This window comes from Salmo salar, chromosome ssa06, assembly GCF_905237065.1.
Source record: "Salmo salar chromosome ssa06, Ssal_v3.1, whole genome shotgun sequence".
Lineage (NCBI taxonomy): Eukaryota > Metazoa > Chordata > Actinopteri > Salmoniformes > Salmonidae > Salmo > Salmo salar.
Window position 1 is genome coordinate 8027501 of NC_059447.1, and position 19609 is coordinate 8047109.

General features: G+C 47.9%; 2 protein-coding genes across 2 annotated transcripts in view; both read left to right on the forward strand.

Annotated features, from left to right (window-relative positions):
* Window positions 1-120: 120 nt before the first annotated feature.
* On the forward strand, window positions 121-4692 carry LOC106591174 (pentraxin-4-like). The gene is made up of 5 exons (XM_045721273.1): window positions 121-399; window positions 2021-2176; window positions 2399-2512; window positions 3947-4434; window positions 4476-4692. The coding sequence occupies exons 1-5, from the start codon at window positions 262-264 to the stop codon at window positions 4690-4692; spliced, it is 1113 nt and encodes a 370-aa protein (XP_045577229.1). The 5' UTR covers window positions 121-261.
* A 228-nt stretch (window positions 4693-4920) lies between these two features.
* ptx4 (pentraxin 4, long) overlaps window positions 4921-19609 on the forward strand; it is a 60068-nt gene continuing 45379 nt past the window's right edge. Inside the window, exon 1 of the mRNA XM_045721302.1 lies at window positions 4921-5072. Coding sequence (XP_045577258.1) covers window positions 4979-5072 — 94 coding nt within the window. The 5' untranslated portion in view covers window positions 4921-4978. The remainder of the gene's footprint in view (window positions 5073-19609) is intronic.

Consider the following 19609-nt stretch of genomic DNA (forward strand, 5'->3'; position numbering starts at 1 on the left):
GTCTCTGTTAAAGCCATCATGTTCTGACTCTGCTTCCCTGCCAGTGATGCATTGTGGGAAAAAAACAGATGTGTGTGTGTGCGTCAGTGTGGTGCGTTCGTGTGTGTGTGAGGGGGCTTCCCATCCCTGCACTGCCCCATCCCTCTTCTCTCTCCTTTACCTCTATTACTTAGCCTCGGTAGCTCTCAGAGCTAACAACCTCCGCACCTCTAGACACCCAGACCCCGGCCCTGCCCTGCCCTAACCCAGCCACGCTGCACTATGACCAGCCTCAGAGCCGGACGGAGGGCCCTGGCCCTGGTTCTCCTGGTTGTCCTCCAGCTTCAGGCCTGTAGGGGTCAGGGTGCTGCTGAGCTCAGGAAGCCCATCTACCAGAGACTCAGACGACTAGACGATCAGGTCAGTGTGTATGGTTTGTGTGTGTGTCTGTGGGTGTGTGTCAGTGTGTGTGTGTGTTCATGTGTGTGTTTGTAAGTCTGTTCATGTGTGTGTCACCCTTGATGTGTTATTGTTTCATTTCAAGAAAATTCAAAAATTAGAATCTTATTATCCATAAGTAGGATACACTACATGACCAAAAGTATGTGGACACCTGATCGTCCAACATGAGATAATCATGGGTATTAATATGGAGTTGGTACCCCCCTTTGCTGCTATAACAGCCTCCATTCTTCTGGGAAGGCTTTCCACTAGATGTTGGAACATTTCTGCGGGGACTTCCTTTCAGCAACAAGAGAATTAGGGAGGTCGTGCACTGATGTTGGGCAATTAGGCGTGGCTTGCAGTCGGTGTTCCAATTCATTCCAAAGGTGTTCGATGCGGTTGAGGTCAGGGCTCTGTGCAGGCCAGTCATGTTCTTCCGCACCAATCTAGACAAACCATGTATGTATGGACCTGGCTTTGTGCACGGAGACATTGTCATGCTGAAACAGGAAAAGGCCTTCCCCAAACTGTTGCCACAAAGTTGGAAGCACAGAATCGTCTAGAATATAATTTTATGCTGCAGCATTAAGATTTCTCTTTACTAGAGCTAGGGGTTCTAGCCCGAACCATGAAAAACAGGCCCAGACCATTATTCCTCCTCCACCAAACTTTACAGTTGGCACTACACTATGCATTGGGGCAGGTAGAGTTCTCCTGGCATTCGCCTAACCCAGATTTGTTCGTCAGACTGCCAGATGGGGAAGTGTGATTCATCACTCCAGAGAATGCGTTTCCACTGCTTCAGTCCAATGGCGGTGAGCTTTACACCACTCCAGCCGACGCTTTGCATTGCACATTGTGATCTTAGACATGTGTGCGGCTGCTTGGCCATGGAAACCAATTTCATGAAGATCCCGACGAAGAGTTCTTGTACCGATGTTGCTTCCAGAGGTAGTTTGGAACTCGGTAGTGAGTGTTAAAACCAATGACAGACGATTTTTACAGGCTACGCTCTTTACCACTCAGCGGTCCTGTTCTGTGAGCTTGTGTGGTCCACCTCTTTGAAGCTGTGCCGTTGTTGCTCCGAGACTTTTCCACTTCACATTTTAGTCATTTAGCAGACGCTCTTATCCAGAGCGACTAACAGTAGCCAATGCATACATTTCATTTCATGCATTTTTTTGTTTTGTTTTTGTATTGGCCCCCCGTGGGAATCGAACCCACAACCCTGGCGTTGCACACACCATGCTGGCGTTGCAAACACCATGCTCTACCAACTGAGCCACAGGGAAGGCTACACAATAACAGCACTTACAGTTGACCGGGGCAGCTCTAGCAGGGCAGAAATTTGACGAACTGATTTGTTGGAAAGGTGGCATCCTATGACGGTGCCACGTTGGAAGTCACAGCTCTTCAGTAAGGTCATTCTACTGCCAATGTTTTCTATGAAGATTGCATGGCGGTGTGCTCGATTTTATACACCTATCAGCAACGGGTGAAGCTGAAGTAGCCACTCATTTGAATGGGTTTCCACGTACTGCTGTATATGTAGTGTGTGTATAAGAACTTGAGATTATGTTGTGTGTTTGTTTCTCAGTTCCATCGATTCCAGGAACAGACCCTGAGCCGGTTAGAGCTTCTGTCCCATATGTCTAATGTGTCGACCTCCCTAGAGGTCAGAGTTCAGACCCTGTCTGACCAACACAGAAACCTCACCCAGGAACTAACACAACTCAGAGACACCACCACACAGGTTACTGTTTATATCATTTTAGTTATATTATTACTATAATATTATGTTATATTTTAAATTAAAATATATAAATACATGTGTATATATATTATATTATTACGTTAAAATTATTGTAATGGTTATATTTCGTTTTAATTTGGATCCTGTCATTGTTTTATCTTGTTTCTGTCCTGTTTTGTTTTTGTGGGGGGAAACGTATACAAAATCTTACCAAAAAAACAGGATCTGGACGGCCTGAAAGACTGGAGCAGGAAACTACAGAAGAAGAACAAGAGGATGGAGGGAAGATTGGCCTCGCTGGAGAGAGGACTGAGAGAGAGACACAGACAGGGACAGGTACTCTAAACAACAGACAGGGACAGGTATTCTAAACAACAACAGACAACAGACAGGTACTCTAAGCAACAACAGACAACAGACAGGTACTCTAAGCAACAACAGACAGGGACAGGTACTCTAAGCAACAGACAGGGCCAGGTACTCTAAGCAACAACAGACAGGGACAGGTACTCTAAGCAACAACAGACAGGGACAGGTACTCTAAGCAACAACAGACAGGGACAGGTACTCTAAGCAACAACAGACAGGGACAGGATCTCTAAGCAACAACAGACAGGGACAGGTACTCTAAGCAACAACAGACATGGACAGGTACTCTAAGCAACAACAGACAGGGGCAGGTACTCTAAGCAACAACAGACAGGGACAGGTACTCTAAGCAACAACAGACAGGGACAGGTACTCTAAGCAACAACAGACAGGGACAGGTACTCTAAGCAACAGACAGGGACAGGTACTCTAAGCAACAACAGACAGGGACAGGTACTCTAAGCAACAGACAGGGACAGGATCTCTAAGCAACAACAGACAGGGACAGGTACTCTAAGCAACAACAGACAGGGGCAGGTACTCTCAGCAACAACAGACAGGGACAGGTACTCTAAGCAACAACAGACATGGACAGGTACTCTAAGCAACAACAGACAGGGACAGGTACTCTAAGCAACAACAGACAGGGACAGGATCTCTAAGCAACAACAGACAGGGACAGGATCTCTAAGCAACAACAGACAGGGACAGGTACTCTAAGCAACAACAGACATGGACAGGTACTCTAAGCAACAACAGACAGGGACAGGTACTCTAAGCAACAACAGACAGGGACAAGTACTCTAAGCAACAACAGACAGGGACAGGTAATCTAAGCAACAACAGACAGGGACAGGTATTCTAAGCAACAACAGACAGGGACAGGTATTCTAAGCAACAACAGACAGGGACAGGTATTCTAAGCAACAACAGACAGGGACAGGTACTCTAAGCAACAGACAGGGACAGTTTGGGAAACACTGAGGCAGGGCCACAGTCCTAGGGCCTCCCTGGCTGCACATTTTAGTTCTTGCCCTAGCACTACACAGCTGATTCAAAGTTGGTTATTTGGTTATTTGTGTAGTGCTAGGGCAAAAACCAAAATGTGCACCCAAGGAGGTTCCCAGGGTTGAGTTTGGATGACCCTGCCCAAATAAAAATGTCTCACTCTTCCCTATAGTGAATATTATAATGCCAGTTAGCCAAATGTGGTGGCTAGAATCTGTTCTGCTATAACTCTCCTCTCCTCTCCTCTCCTCTCCTCTCCTCTCCTCTCCTCTCCTCTCCTCTCCTCTCCTCTCCTCTCCTCTCCTCTCCTCTCCTCTCCTCTCCTCTCCTCTCCTCTCCTCTCCTCTCCTCTCCTATCCTATCCTATCCTATCCTATCCTCTCCTCTCCACAGGGCAGCAGGCAGACCCAGAGACCGAGTCAGGAGCAGGGAGAGTCTCTCTCCAGCCTCACCCTGGAGCTCCACAGCCAGGAGAGGCGTCTCGACTCCCTGGAAGCCCAGCGAGAGGAGCTTCTGGTTGGGCTGAGAGGTCTCCAGGAGTCCCTGAGGGAACAGGATCTCCAGATGAGCCGGCTCGAAGGGAGGCTGGGGGAGCTTTTACAGGGGAATGTAGTCTCTTCCAGGGGATCAGAGAGGACAGGAGACCCCCTCACCTCCAACCTCACCCCCCAGGACACAGCACACCCACGGAGGACCCAGGCCTCCAGAGGACAGAGCCCAAGACAGGACACCCAGACCCAGCCCGGACACACCCAGACATATTACCAGCCCCAGCCTCAGGCTAACATTCAGCCTCAGCCCTACTCTCAGCCCCATCCCCAACCCCAACCCCAACCCCATTCCCATTCCCAGCCCAAACCCCAACCCCAACCCCATTCCCAGCCCAAACCCCAACCCCATTCCCAGCCAAAACACACCAAAGACAGGAGGATGAGGACAAGACTACAGCCTCCACCTCCCCACCCCACACAGCCTCCTTCTCAGTCCCAGGAGGAGAGGAAGAGGCTGGGGGAGAGAGGACAGGAGAGCCCCCGGCCTGGTCGTCCTCAACAGGGGCCAAAACCACAGTCTGTAGAGGAGACGAGAGAGGAGGGAGAGATGGAGAGGAGGAGGGGGGACGAGGTGTGGAGGAGGAGTGAAGTCAAGAGGACAGAGAGGAGGAGGGGAGAGGAAGAGCGGACAGAGAGGAGGAGGGGAGAGGAAGAGCGGACAGAGAGGAGGAGGGGAGAGGAAGAGCGGACAGAGAGGAGGAGGGGAGAGGAAGAGCGGACAGAGAGGAGGAGGGGAGAGGAAGAGCGGACAGAGAGGAGGAGGGGAGAGGAAGAGCGGACAGAGAGGAGGAGGGGAGAGGAAGAGCGGACAGAGAGGAGGAGGGGAGAGGAAGAGCGGACAGAGAGGAGGGAGGGAGAGGAGGCAGAGGAGGAGATGAAAGGAGAGGAATCACAAATCCAGAACCTTCTCCAGCTTCCAGTGAGACATAAGATCCCTCTGCAGCACATCCCCAGGAGAGAAGCTACCAGTAAGTAACTTCAGATCAACCTCTGTCAGGTGTCAATAACAAGAAAGCAAAACTCCAGTAACTTTACAACAATTCCCAGGTTTTCCATCCTTTCTGGTTTTAAGATTCCAGATGTCCTGCTTGTTCCATTGTGGTTCCAGGAATTTTCAAACTGGGATTTCTGGAAACCCTCTGTCAGCACACAACACAGCATCCAGTGATGTAATGCCAATTAAACAACTATAAAATAGAGAGGTGTAATCTGGTGTGACATCACATAGTATCCCATAATGAGGCGTAATGTGGTGTGACATCACATAGTATCCCATAGAGAGGTGTAATGTGGTGTGACATCCCATAGTATCCCATAGAGAGGTGTAATGTGGTGTGACATCACATAGTATCCCATAGAGAGGTGTAATGTGGTGTGACATTACATAGTATCCCATAGAGAGGTGTAATGTGGTGTGACATCACATAGTATCCCATAGAGAGGTGTAATGTGGTGTGACATTACATAGTATCCCATAATGAGGCGTAATGTGGTGTGACATCCCATAGTATCCCATAGAGAAGTGTAATGTGGTGTGACATTACATAGTATCCCATAGAGAGGTGTAATGTGGTGTGACATTACATAGTATCCCTTAGAGAGGTGTAATGTGGTGTGACATCACATAGTATCCCATAGAGAGGTGTAATGTGGTGTGACATTACATAGTATCCCATTATGAGGTGTAATGTGGTGTGACATTACATAGTATCCCATAGAGAGCTGTAATGTGGTGTGACATCACATACCATCCCATAGAATAGTTAGACATTTCAGACCCTTAACTCAGTACTTTGTTGAAGCACCTTTGACAGCGATTACAGCCTCGAGTCTTCTTGGGCTTGACGCTACAAGTTTGGCACACCTGTATTTGGGGAGTTTCTCCCATTCTTCTCTGCAGATCCTTTCAAGCTCTGTCAGGTTCGATGGGGAGTGTTGCTACACAGCTATTTTCAGGTCTCTCCAGAGATGTTCGATCGGGTTCAAGTCCGGGCTCTGGCTGGGCCACTCAAGGACATTCAGAGAGACTTGTTCCGAAGCCACTCCTTCATTGTCTTGGCTGTGTGCTTAGGGTCATTGTCCTGAAGGTGAACCTTCGCCCCAGTCTGTGGTCCTGGAGCAGGTTTTCATCAAGGATCTCTGTGTACTTTGCTTCGTTCACCTTTCCCTGGGTCTTGACTAGTCTCCCAGTCCCTGCCGCTGAAAAACAGCCCCGCAGCATGATGCTGCCACCACCATGCTTCACCGTAGGGATGGTGCCAGGTTTCCTCCAGAAGTGACGCTTGGCATTCAGGCCAAAGAGTTCAATATTGGTTTCATCAGACCAGAGAATCTTGTTTCTCATGGTCTGAGAGTCTTTCGGTGCCTTTTGACAAACTCTTAGCAGGCTGTCATGTGCTTTTTACTGAGGAGTTGCTTCCGTCTGGCCACTCTACCATAAAGGCCTGATTGGTGAAGTGCTGCAGAGATGGTTGTTCTTCTGGAAGGTTCTGCCATCTCCACAGAGGAACTCTAAAGCTCTGTCAGAGTGACCATCGGGTTCTTGGTCACCTCCCTGACCAAGGCCCCTCTCCCACGATTGCTCAGTTTGACTGGGCGGTCAGCTCTAGGAAGAGTCTTGGTGGTTCCAAACTTCTTCCATTTAAGAATGATGGAGGCCACCGTGTTCTTGGGGACCCTCAATGCTGCAGAATTCATTTTTTTTTTACCCTTCCCCAGATCTGTGCCTCAACACAATCCTGTCTCGGAGCTCTACGGACAATTCTTTTGACCTCATGGCTTGGTTTTTGCTCTGACATGCACTGTCAACTCTGGGACCTTATATAGACAGGTGTGTGCCTTTCCAAATCATGTTCAATCATTTGAATTTGCCACATCTGGACTCCAATCAAGTTGTAGAAACATCTCAAGGATGATCAATGGAAACAGGATGCATCTGAGCTCAATTTCGAGTCTCATAGCAAAGGGTCTGAATACTTATTGTGACACTCGTATAAGGATCGGGAGACAGGCACAGGAATGCGTAATAGTTTTTTTTATTATACCCATATTACAGCGTGCTATGTAAATGCACGGGGACGAAGACCAAACAAACACGTATACAAAAAACAGGGTTGAACCCCAAACAAAAGAGCGAGGAGTACCTCTAATAAATACACAGGATGAGACCCGTAACATACACACACACAATGATACAACACGGGACGAGACCCATAACATACACACACACAATGATACAACACGGGACGAGACCCGTAACATACACACACACAATGATACAACACGGGACGAGACCCGTAACATACACACACAATGATACAACACGGGACGAGACCCGTAACATACACACACACAATGATACAACACGGGACTAGACCCGTAACATACACACACAATGATACAACACGGGACGAGACCCATAACATACACACACACACAATGATACAACACGGGACGAGACCCGTAACATACACACACACACACACACACAATGATACAACACGGGACGAGACCCGTAACATACACACACAATGATACAACACGGGACGAGACCCATAACATACACACACACAATGATACAACACGGGACGAGACCCGTAACATACACACACAATGATACAACACGGGACGAGACCCATAACACACACACACACAATGATACAACACGGGACGAGACCCGTAACGTACACACACACAATGATACAACACGGGACGAGACCCGTAACATACACACACACAATGATACAACACGGGACTAGACCCGTAACATACACACACACACACACAATGATACAATCAAATCAAATCAAATTTATTTTTATATAGCCCTTCGTACATCAGCTGATATTCTCAAAGTGCTGTACAGAAACCCAGCCTAAAACCCCAAACAGCAAGCAAAGCATGTGAAAGAAGCACGGTGGCTAGGAAAAACTCCCTAGGAAAAACTCCCTAGAAAGGCCAAAAACCTAGGAAGAAACCTAGAGAGGAACCAGGCTATGAGGGGTGGCCAGTCCTCTTCTGGCTGTGCAGGGTGGATATTATAACAGAACATGGTCAAGATGTTAAAATGTTAAAATGTTCATAAATGACCAGCATGGTCAAATAATAATAATCATAGTAGTTGTCGAGGGTGCAACAAGCACGTCCGGTGAACAGGTCAGGGTTCCATAGCCGCAGGCAGAACAGTTGAAACTGGAGCAGCAGCACGGCCAGGTGGACTGGGGACAGCAAGGAGTCATCATACCAGGTAGTCCTGAGGCATGGTCCTAGGGCTCAGGTCCTCCAAGAGAAAGACAGAAAGAGAGAAAGAGAGAATTAGAGAGAGCATATTTAAATACACACAGGACACCGGATAAGACAAGAGAAATACTCCAGATGTAACAGACTGACCCTAGCCCCCGACACATAAACTACTGCAGCATAAATACTGGAGGCTGAGACAGGAGGGATCAGAAGACACTGTGGCCCCATCCGATGATACCCCGGACAGGGCCAAACAGGCAGGATATAACCCCACCCACTTTGCCAAAGCACAGCCCCCACACCACTAGAGGGATGTCTCCAACCACCAACTTACCGTCCTAAGACAAGGCCGAGTATAGCCCACAACGATCTCCGCCATGGCACAACCCAAGGGGGGGCGCCAACCCAGACAGGAAGACCACGTCAGTGACTCAACCCACTCAAGTGACGCACCCCTCCCATGGACGGCATGGAAGAACACCAGTAGGCCAGTGACTCAGCCCCTGTAAAAGGGTTAGAGGCAGAGAATCCCAGTGGAAAGAGGGGAACCGGCAAGGCAGAGACAGCAAGGGCGGTTCGTTGCTCCAGCCTTTCCGTTCACCTTCACACTCCTGGGCCAGACTATACTTAATCATAGGACCTACTGAAGAGATAAGTCTTCAGTAAAGACTTAAAGGTTGAGACTGAGTCTGCGTCTCTCACATTGGTAGGCAGACCATTCCATAAAAATGGAGCTCTATAGGAGAAAGCCCTACCTCCAGCCGTTTGCTTAGAAATTCTAGGGACAATTAGGAGGCCTGCGTCTTGTGACTGTAGCGTACGTGTAGGTATGTACGGCAGGACCAAATCGGAAAGATAGGTAGGAGCAAGCCCATGTAATGCTTTGTAGGTTAGCAGTAAAACCTTGAAATCAGCCCTTGCCTTAACAGGAAGCCAGTGTAGGGAGGCTAGCACTGGAGTAATATGATCAAATTTTTTGGTTCTAGTCAGGATTCTAGCAGCCGTATTTAGCACTAACTGAAGTTTATTTAGTGCTTTATCCGGGTAGCCGGAAAGTAGAGCATTGCAGTAGTCCAGAAGTCTAGAAGTAACAAAAGCATGGATTAATTTTTCTGCGTCATTTTTGGACAGAAAATTTCTGATTTTTGCAATGTTACGTAGATGGAAAAAAGCTGTCCTTGAAACAGTCTTGATATGTTCTTCAAAAGAGAGATCAGGGTCCAGAGTAACGCCGAGGTCCTTCACAGTTTTATTTGAGACGACTGTACAACCATCCAGATTAATTGTCAGATTCAACAGAAGATCTCTTTGTTTCTTGGGACCTAGAACAAGCATCTCTGTTTTGTCCGAGTTTAAAAGTAGAAAGTTTGCAGCCATCCACTTCTTTATGTCTGAAACACAGGCGAGGGCAATTTTGGGGCTTCACCATGTTTCATTGAAATGTACAGCTGTGTGTCGTCCGCATAGCAGTGAAATTTAACATTATGTTTTCGAATGACATCCCCAAGAGGTAAAATATATAGTGAAAACAATAGTGGTCCTAAAACGGAACCTTGAGGAACACCGAAATTTACAATTGATTTGTCAGAGGACAAACCATTCACAGAGACAAACTGATATCTTTCCGACAGATAAGATCTAAACCAGGCCAGAACTTGGGTTTCCAATCTCTCCAAAAGAATGTGGTGATCGATGGTATCAAAAGCGGCACTACAACACAGGACAAGACCTGTAACATACACACACACAATGATACAACACGGGACAAGACCCGTAACACACACACACAATGATACAACACGGGACGAGACCCGTAACACACACACACACAATGATACAACACGGGACGAGACCCGTAACATACACACACACAATGATACAACACGGGACGAGACCCGAACACACACACAATGATACAACACGGGACGAGACCTGTAACATACACACACACAATGATACAACACGGGACGAGACCTGTAACATACACACACACACAATGATACAACACGGGACGAGACCCATAACATACACACACAATGATACAACACGGGACGAGACCCATAATATACACACACACAATGATACAACACGGGACGAGACCCGTAATATACACACACACACAATGATACAACACGGGACGAGACCCATAATCATCTGCGCAATACAAGCGGCATGAAAGTCAAAACAACACAGCACAGGTACTCACACGACCAACGGACATTGTAACAATAATGGACAAGACCGTTGTGAACAAGGGATCCACTATAGAAATTACTAATCAATGGGAATAGCCTTCCCTGTAGCTCAGTTGGTAGAGCATGGTGTTTGCAACGCCAGGGTTGTGGGTTCGATTCCCACGGGGGGCCAGCACAGAAAAAAAATGTATGAAATGTATGCATTCACTACTGTAAGTCGCTCTGGATAAGAGCGTCTGCTAAATGACTAAAATGTAAAAAATGTAAAATGGAATAGGGACCAGGTGTGCGTAATGACAGTTCCGGAGGGATCCGTGACACTTACATAAATAAGGTATTTCTGTTTTTAAATTTTTTATAGATTTGCAAACATTTCTAAAACTCTGTTTTCGCTTTGTCATTATGGGGTATTGTGTGTATATTGATGAGGAAAATAATTAATTTAATCCATTTTAGAATAAGGCCGTAACATAACAAAATGTGGAAAAAGTAAAGGGGTCTGAATACTTTCTGAATGCACTGTATGTGTTTTACATCCATAAACAACATCTGCTGAGCCACGAGAGACCAGAAACACACACACACACACACACACACACACACACACACACACACACACACACACACACACACACACACACACACACACACACACACACACACACACACATCTCACACACACACACACACACACACACACACACACACACACACACACACACACACACACACACACACACACACACACACACACACACACACACACACACACACACACACACACACACACTAGCCTGGAGGGGAAGGGGAGCTGAACCATTACATTTGCCTAATACCAAACTAGCTACACATCTTGGGACTACAAGGTCCTCTACTCTCTAAATAGATAAACAGACAGAGAAGAGAAGGAGAGAGAGAGAGAGAGAGAGAGAGAGAGAGAGAGAAAGGGGAGGGAGGGAGGTAGGGAGAGGATAGACAGAGGTGAGAAGGAGAGAGAGAGCGTGAGAGAGAGAGAGAGAGAGAAGGGAGGGAGGATAGACAGAGAGACAGTGAGAGAAATAGAGAGATGGACAGAGAGAGAGAAAGAGAGAGAAAGAGAGAGAGAGAGGATAAACAGACAGAGGTGAGGAGAGAGAGAGCGAGAGAGAGAAGGGAGGATAGACAGAGAGACAGTGAGAGAAATAGAGAGAGAGAGAGAGAGAGAGAGAGCGAGAGAGAGAGAGAGAAGGGAGGGAGGATAGACAGAGAGACAGTGAGAGAAAAAGAGAGAGAAAGAGAGAGAGAGAGGAGTTAAGTGTTGATAGATGTAGGAAACAGGATATAGTCTCAGTGTGTTTGGACCATCTGAGAGTTAAGAGTTATGTTCACATCTGAAGAATCAATATAACTAAATTGTTCACGTTGAATAACCTAAGGTAAATAAACCCAGTTAGAGAAACACTATATTCTGTAAGTCTAGAAAGTGATACACACTGCCTTAGCCAAGAAATTCAGAATCATCTCTACACATTGATCAGTCAGCTGGTTATAACTGTAGCCAGTTTGTGATTGACAAGTTGAGAAATGGCTGACAGATTAAGTTCTCTTCAACCTTCCTATAGCCTGGGTACCAGTCTGTTTCTATAGCCTTCCTATAGCCTGGGTACCAGCCTGTTTCCTTCCTATAGCCTGGGTACCAGTCTGTTTCCTTCCTATAGCCTGGGTACCAGCCTGTTTCCTTCCTATAGCCTGGGTACCAGTCTGTTTCCTTCCTATAGCCTGGGTACCAGCCTGTTTCCTTCCTATAGCCTGGGTACCAGCCTGTTTCCTTCCTATAGCCTGGGTACCAGTCTGTTTCCTTCCTATAGCCTGGGTACCAGTCTGTTTCCTTCCTATAGCCTGGGTACCAGTCTGTTTCCTTCCTATAGCCTGGGTACCAGTCTGTTTCCTTCCTATAGCCTGGGTACCAGCCTGTCTCCTTCCTATAGCCTGGGTACCAGTCTGTTTCCTTCCTATAGCCTGGGCACCAGTCTGATTCTATAGCCTTCCTATAGCCTGGGTACCAGTCTGTTTCTATAGCCTTCCTATAGCCTGGGTACCAGTCTGTTTCCTTCCTATAGCCTGGGTACTAGTGTGTTTCCTTCCTATAGCCTGGGTACCAGTCTGTTTCCTTCCTATAGCCTGGGTACCAGCCTGTTTCTATAGCTTTCCTATAGTCTGGGTACTAGTGTGTTTTCCCTATAGCCTGGGTACCAGTCTGTTTCCTTCCTATAGCCTGGGTACCAGTCTGTCTCCTTCCTATAGCCTGGGTAGCAGTCTGTTTCTATAGCCTTCCTATAGCCTGGGTACCAGTCTGTTTCCTTCCTATAGCCTGGGCACCAGTCTGTTTCTATAGCCTTCCTATAGCCTGGGTACCAGTCTGTTTCCTTCCTATAGCCTGGGTACCAGTCTGTTTCCTTCCTATAGCCTGGGTACCAGTCTGTTTCCCTCCTATAGCCTGAGTACCAGTCTGTTTCTATAGCCTTCCTATAGCCTGGGCACCAGTCTGTTTCTATAGCCTTCCTATAGCCTGGGTACCAGTCTGTTTCCTTCCTATAGCCTGGGTACCAGTCTGATTCTATAGCCTTCCTATAGCCTGAGTACCAGTGTGTTTTTCCTATAGCCTGGGTACCAGTCTGTTTCTATAGCCTTCCTATAGCCTGGGTACCAGTCTGTTTCTATAGCCTTCCTATAGCCTGAGTACCAGTGTGTTTTTCCTATAGCCTCCTCGTTTGCTGTTGTTGAATGCAGAAACAGTCCAAGACTGGGATTAGATGGTCCCACTCTGCTTTTAGCCGTTCGTCATCATGGTGTGTTTGACCTATAAAACATGATTGAGAACAAAGCTGTTATACTGACAGTCCTGTTCTCAGGCCAGAACCGCTATCCAGCCAGTCCTGTAGGGACCACCACCCTGGGCTACAGTAGACTTCAGGCTTCATGATTTACTGTCTGCTTTTACTACATTGTCCTGACCTGTGGATGTGAGGAGGGAGAGAGAGAGAGGGAAGGAGAGGGAATGAGATAGAAAGAGAGAGAGAGATCTGGGGGTATGAGCAGGAGGCTAAGAGGGGATAGTCGTAAGAGCAGAAGGAAGGACGATATGAGGGGATAGTCGTAACAGCAGGAGGTAGGAGGATAAACGTTAAAACAATTAGGTAGGAGGATATGAGGGGATAGTCGTAACAGCAGGAGGTAGGAGGATATGAGAGGATAGTCGTAACAGCAGGAGGTAGGAGGATATGAGAAGATAGTCGTAACAGCAGGAGGTAGGAGGATATGAGGGCCTAGTCGTAACAGCAGGAGGTAGGAGGATATGAGGGGATAGTCGTAACAGGAGGTAGGAGGATATGAGAGGATAGTCGTAACAGCAGGAGGTAGGAGGATATGAGGGGATAGTCGTAACAGCAGGAGGTAGGAGGATATGAGAGGATAGTCGTAACAGGAGGTAGGAGGATATGAGGGGACAGTGGTAACAGCAGGAGGTAGGAGGATATGAGAGGATAGTCGTAACAGCAGGAGGTAGGAGGATATGAGGGGATAGTAGTAACAGCAGGAGGTAGGAAGATATGAGGGGATAGTCGTAACAGCAGGAGGTAGGAGGATATGAGGGGATAGTCGTAACAGCAGGAGGTAGGAGGATATGAGAGGATAGTCGTAACAGCAGGAGGTAGGAGGATATGAGGGGATAGTCGTAACAGCAGGAGGTAGGAGGATATGAGAGGATAGTCGTAACAGCAGGAGGTAGGAGGATATGAGGGGATAGTCGTAACAGCAGGAGGTAGGAGGATATGAGGGGATAGTCTTAACAGCAGGAGGTAGGAGGATATGAGAGGATAGTCTAACAGCAGGAGGTAGGAGGATATGAGGGGATAGTCGTAACAGCAGGAGGTAGGATGATATGAGGGGATAGTCGTAACAGCAGGAGGTAGGAGGATATGAGGGGATAGTCGTAACATCAAGAGGTAGGAGGATATGAGAGGTTAGTCGTAACAGCAGGAGGTAGGAGGATATGAGAGGATAGTCGTAACAGCAGGAGGTAGGAGGATATGAGGGCATAGTCGTAACAGCAGGAGGTAGGAGGATATGAGGGCATAATCGTAACAGCAGGAGGTAGGAGGATATGAGGGGATAGTCGTAACAGCAGGAGGTAGGAGGATATGAGAGGATAGTCGTAACAGCAGGAGGTAGGAGGATATGAGGGCATAGTCGTAACAGCAGGAGGTAGGAGGATATGAGGGCATAGTCGTAACAGCAGGAGGTAGGAGGATATGAGGGGATAGTCATAACAGGAGGTAGGAGGATATGAAAGGATAGTCCTAACAGCAGGAGGTAGGAGGACATGAGGGGATAGTCGTAACAGCAGGATGTAGGAGGATATGATCAGGATAGTCGTAACAGCAGGAGGTAGGAGGATATGAGAGGATAGTCGTAACAGGAGGAGGTAGGAGAATATGAGGGGATAGTCGTAACAGCAGGAGGTAGGAGGATATGATCAGGATAGTCGTAACAGCAGGAGGTAGGAGGATATGAGGGGATAGTCGTAACAGCAGGAGGTAGGAGGATATGATCAGGATAGTCGTAACAGCAGGAGGTAGGAGGATATGAGGTGATAGTCGTAACAGCAGGAGGTAGGAGGATATGAGAGGATAGTAGTAACAGCAGGACGTAGGAGGATATGAGAGGATAGTCGAAACAGCAGGAGGTTTGAGGATATGAGGGGATAGTCGTAACAGCAGGAGGTAGGAGGATATGAGAGGATAGTCGTAACAGGAGGTAGGAGGATATGAGGGGAGAGTCGTAACAGCAGGAGGTAGGAGGATATGAGAGGATAGTCGTAACAGCAGGAGGTAGGAGAATATGAGGGGATAGTAGTAACAGCAGGAGGTAGGAAGATATGAGGGGATAGTCGTAACAGCAGGAGGTAGGAGGATATGAGGGGATAGTCGTAACAGCAGGAGGTAGGAGGATATGAGAGGATAGTCGTAACAGCAGGAGGTAGGAGGATATGAGGGGATAGTCGTAACAACAGGAGGTAGGAGAATATGAGAGGATATTCGTAACAGCAGGAGGTAGGAGGATATGAGGGGATAGTCGTAACAGCAGGAGGTAGGAGGATATGAGGGGATAGTCTTAACAGCAGGAGGTAGGAGGATATGAGGGCATAGTCGTAACAGCAGGAGGTAGGAGGATATGAAGGCATAGTCGTAACAGCAGGAGGTAGGAGGATATGAGGGGATAGTCGTAACAGCAGGAGGTAGGAGGATATGAGAGGATAGTCGTAACAGCAGGAGGTAGGAGCATATGAGGGCATAGTCGTAACAGCAGGAGGTAGGAGGATATGAGGGGATAGTCGTAACAGCAGGAGGTAGGAGGATATGATCAGGATAGTCGTAACAGCAGGAGGAAGGAGGATATGAGGGGATAGTCGTAACAGGAGGTAGGAGGATATGAGGGGATAGTCGTAACAGCAGGAGGTAGGAGGTTATGAGGGGATAGTCGTAAAAGCAGGAGTTAGGAGGTTATGAGGGCATAGTCGTAACAGCAGGAGGTAAGAGGATATGATCAGGATAGTCGTAACAGCAGGAGGAGTCAGGATATGAGGGGATAGTCGTAACAGCAGGAGGTAGGAGGTTACTAGGGCTTAGTCGTAACAGCAGGAGGTAGAAGGATATGATCAGGATAGTCGTAACAGCAGGAGGTAGGAGGATATGAGAGGATAGTCGTAACAGCAGGAGGTAGGAGGATATGAGGGGATAGTCGTAACAGGAGGTAGGAGGATATGAGGGGATAGTCGTAGCAGCAGGAGTTAGGAGGATATGAGGGGATAGTCGTAACAGCAGGAGGTAGGAGGATATGAGGGGATACTCGTAACAGGAGGTAGGAGGATATGAGGGGATAGTCGTAACAGCAGGAGTTAGGAGGATATGAGGGGATAGTCGTAACAGCAGGAGGTAGGAGGATATGATCAGGATAGTCGTAACAGCAGGAGGTAGGAGGATATGAGGGGATAGTCGTAACAGCAGGAGGTAGGAGGATATGAGGGGATAGTCGTAACAGCAGGAGGTAGGAGGATATGATCAGGATAGTCGTAACAGCAGGAGGAAGGAGGATATGAGGGGATAGTCGTAACAGGAGGTAGGAGGATATGAGGGGATAGTCGTAACAGCAGGAGGTAGGAGGTTATGAGGGCATAGTCGTAACAGCAGGAGGTAGGAGGATATGATCAGGATAGTCGTAACAGCAGGAGGTAGGAGGATATGAGAGGATAGTCGTAACAGCAGGAGGTAGGAGGATATGAGGGCATAGTCGTAACAGCAGGAGGTAGGAGGATATGAAGGCATAGTCGTAAAAGCAGGAGTTAGGAGGATATGAGGGGATAGTCGTAACAGCAGGAGGTAGGAGGATATGATCAGGATAGTCGTAACAGCAGGAGGTAGGAGGATATGAGGTGATAGTCGTAACAGCAGGAGGTAGGAGGATATGAGAGGATAGTCGTAACAGCAGGACGTAGGAGGATATGAGAGGATAGTCGTAACAGCAGGAGGTTTGAGGATATGAGGGGATAGTCGTAACAGCAGGAGGTAGGAGGATATGAGAGGATAGTCGTAACAGGAGGTAGGAGGATATGAGGGGAGAGTCGTAACAGCAGGAGGTTGGAGGATATGAGAGGATAGTCGTAACAGCAGGAGGTAGGAGAATATGAGGGGATAGTAGTAACAGCAGGAGGTAGGAAGATATGAGGGGATAGTCGTAACAGCAGGAGGTAGGAGGATATGAGGGGATAGTCGTAACAGCAGGAGGTAGGAGGATATGAGAGGATAGTCGTAATAGCAGGAGGTAGGAGGATATGAGGGGATAGTCGTAACAGCAGGAGGTAGGAGAATATGAGAGGATAGTCGTAACAGCAGGAGGTAGGAGGATATGAGGGGATAGTCGTAACAGCAGGAGGTAGGAGGATATGAGGGGATAGTCTTAACAGCAGGAGGTAGGAGGATATGAGGGCATAGTCGTAACAGCAGGAGGTAGGAGGATATGAAGGCATAGTCGTAACAGCAGGAGGTAGGAGGATATGAGGGGATAGTCGTAACAGCAGGAGGTAGGAGGATATGAGGGGATAGTCGTAACAGCAGGAGGTAGGAGCATATGAGGGCATAGTCGTAACAGCAGGAGGTAGGAGGATATGAGGGGATAGTCGTAACAGCAGGAGGTAGGAGGATATGATCAGGATAGTCGTAACAGCAGGAGGAAGGAGGATATGAGGGGATAGTCGTAACAGGAGGTAGGAGGATATGAGGGGATAGTCGTAACAGCAGGAGGTAGGAGGTTATGAGGGCATAGTCGTAACAGCAGGAGGTAGGAGGATATTATCAGGATAGTCGTAACAGCAGGAGGTAGGAGGATATGAGAGGATAGTCGTAACAGCAGGAGGTGGGAGGATATGAGGGGATAGTCGTAACAGGAGGTAGGACGATATGAGGGGATAGTCGTAAAAGCAGGAGTTAGGAGGATATGAGGGGATAGTCGTAACAGCAGGAGGTAGGAGGATATGATCAGGATAGTCGTAACAGCAGAAGGTAGGAGGATATGAGGGGATAGTCGTAACAGCAGGAGGTGGGAGGATATGAGGGGATAGTCGTAACAGCAGGAGGTAGGAGGAAATGATCAGGATAGTCGTAACAGCAGGACGAAGGAGGATATGAGGGGATAGTCGTGACAGGAGGTAGGAGGATATGAGAGGATAGATGTAACAGCAGGAGGTAGGAGGATATGATCAGGATAGTCGTAACAGCAGGAGGTAGGATGATATGAGGGGATAGTCGTAACAGCAGGAGGTAGGAGAATATGAGGGGATAGTCGTAACAGCAGGAGGTAGGAGGATATGAGAGGATAGTCGTAACAGCAAGAGGTAGGAGGATATGAGGGGATAGTCGTAACAGCAGGAGGTAGGAGGATATGAGAGGATAGTCGTAACAGCAGGAGGTAGGAGGATATGAGGGGATAGTCGTAACAGCAGGAGGTAGGAGGATATGAGGGGATAGTCGTAACAGCAGGAGGTAGGAGGATATGAGAGGATAGTCGTAACAGCAGGAGGTAGGAGGATATGAGGGGATAGTCGTAACAGCAGGAGGTAGGAGGATATTAGGGGATAGTCGTAACAGCAGGAGGTAGGAGGATATGAGAGGATAGTCGTAACAGCAGGAGGTAGGAGGATATGAGCAGGATAGTCGTAACAGCAGGAGGAAGGAGGATATGAGGGGATAGTCGTAAAAGCAGGAGTTAGGAGGATATGAGGGGATAGTCGTAACAGCAAGAGGTAGGAGGTTATGAGGGCATAGTCGTAACAGCAGGAGGTAGGAGGATATGATCAGGATAGTCGTAACAGCAGGAGGTAGGAGGATATGAGAGGATAGTCGTAACAGCAGGAGGTAGGAGGATATGAGGGGATAGTCGTAACAGGAGGTAGGAGGATATGATGGGATAGTCGTAAAAGCAGGAGTTTAGGAGGATATGAGGGGATAGTCATAACAGCAGGAGGTAGGAGGATATGAGCAGGATAGTCGTAACAGCAGGAGGTAGGAGGATATGAGGGGATAGTCGTAACAGCAGGAGGTGGGAGGATATGAGGGGATAGTCGTAACAGCAGGAGGTAGGAGAAAATGATCAGGATAGTCGTAACAGCAGGACGAAGGAAGATATGAGGGGATAGTCGTGACAGGAGGTAGGAGGATATGAGGGGATAGATGTAACAGCAGGAGGTAGGAGGATATGATCAGGATAGTCGTAACAGCAGGAGGTAGGATGATATGAGGGGATAGTCGTAACAGCAGGAGGTAGGAGAATATGAGGGGATAGTCGTAACAGCAGGAGGTAGGAGGATATGAGAGGATAGTCGTAACAGCAAGAGGTAGGAGGATATGAGGGGATAGTCGTAACAGCAGGAGGTAGGGAGGATATGAGGGGATAGTCGTAACAGCAGGAGGTAGGAGGATATGAGGGCATAGTCGTAACAGCAGGAGGTAGGAGGATATGAGGGCATAGTCGTAACA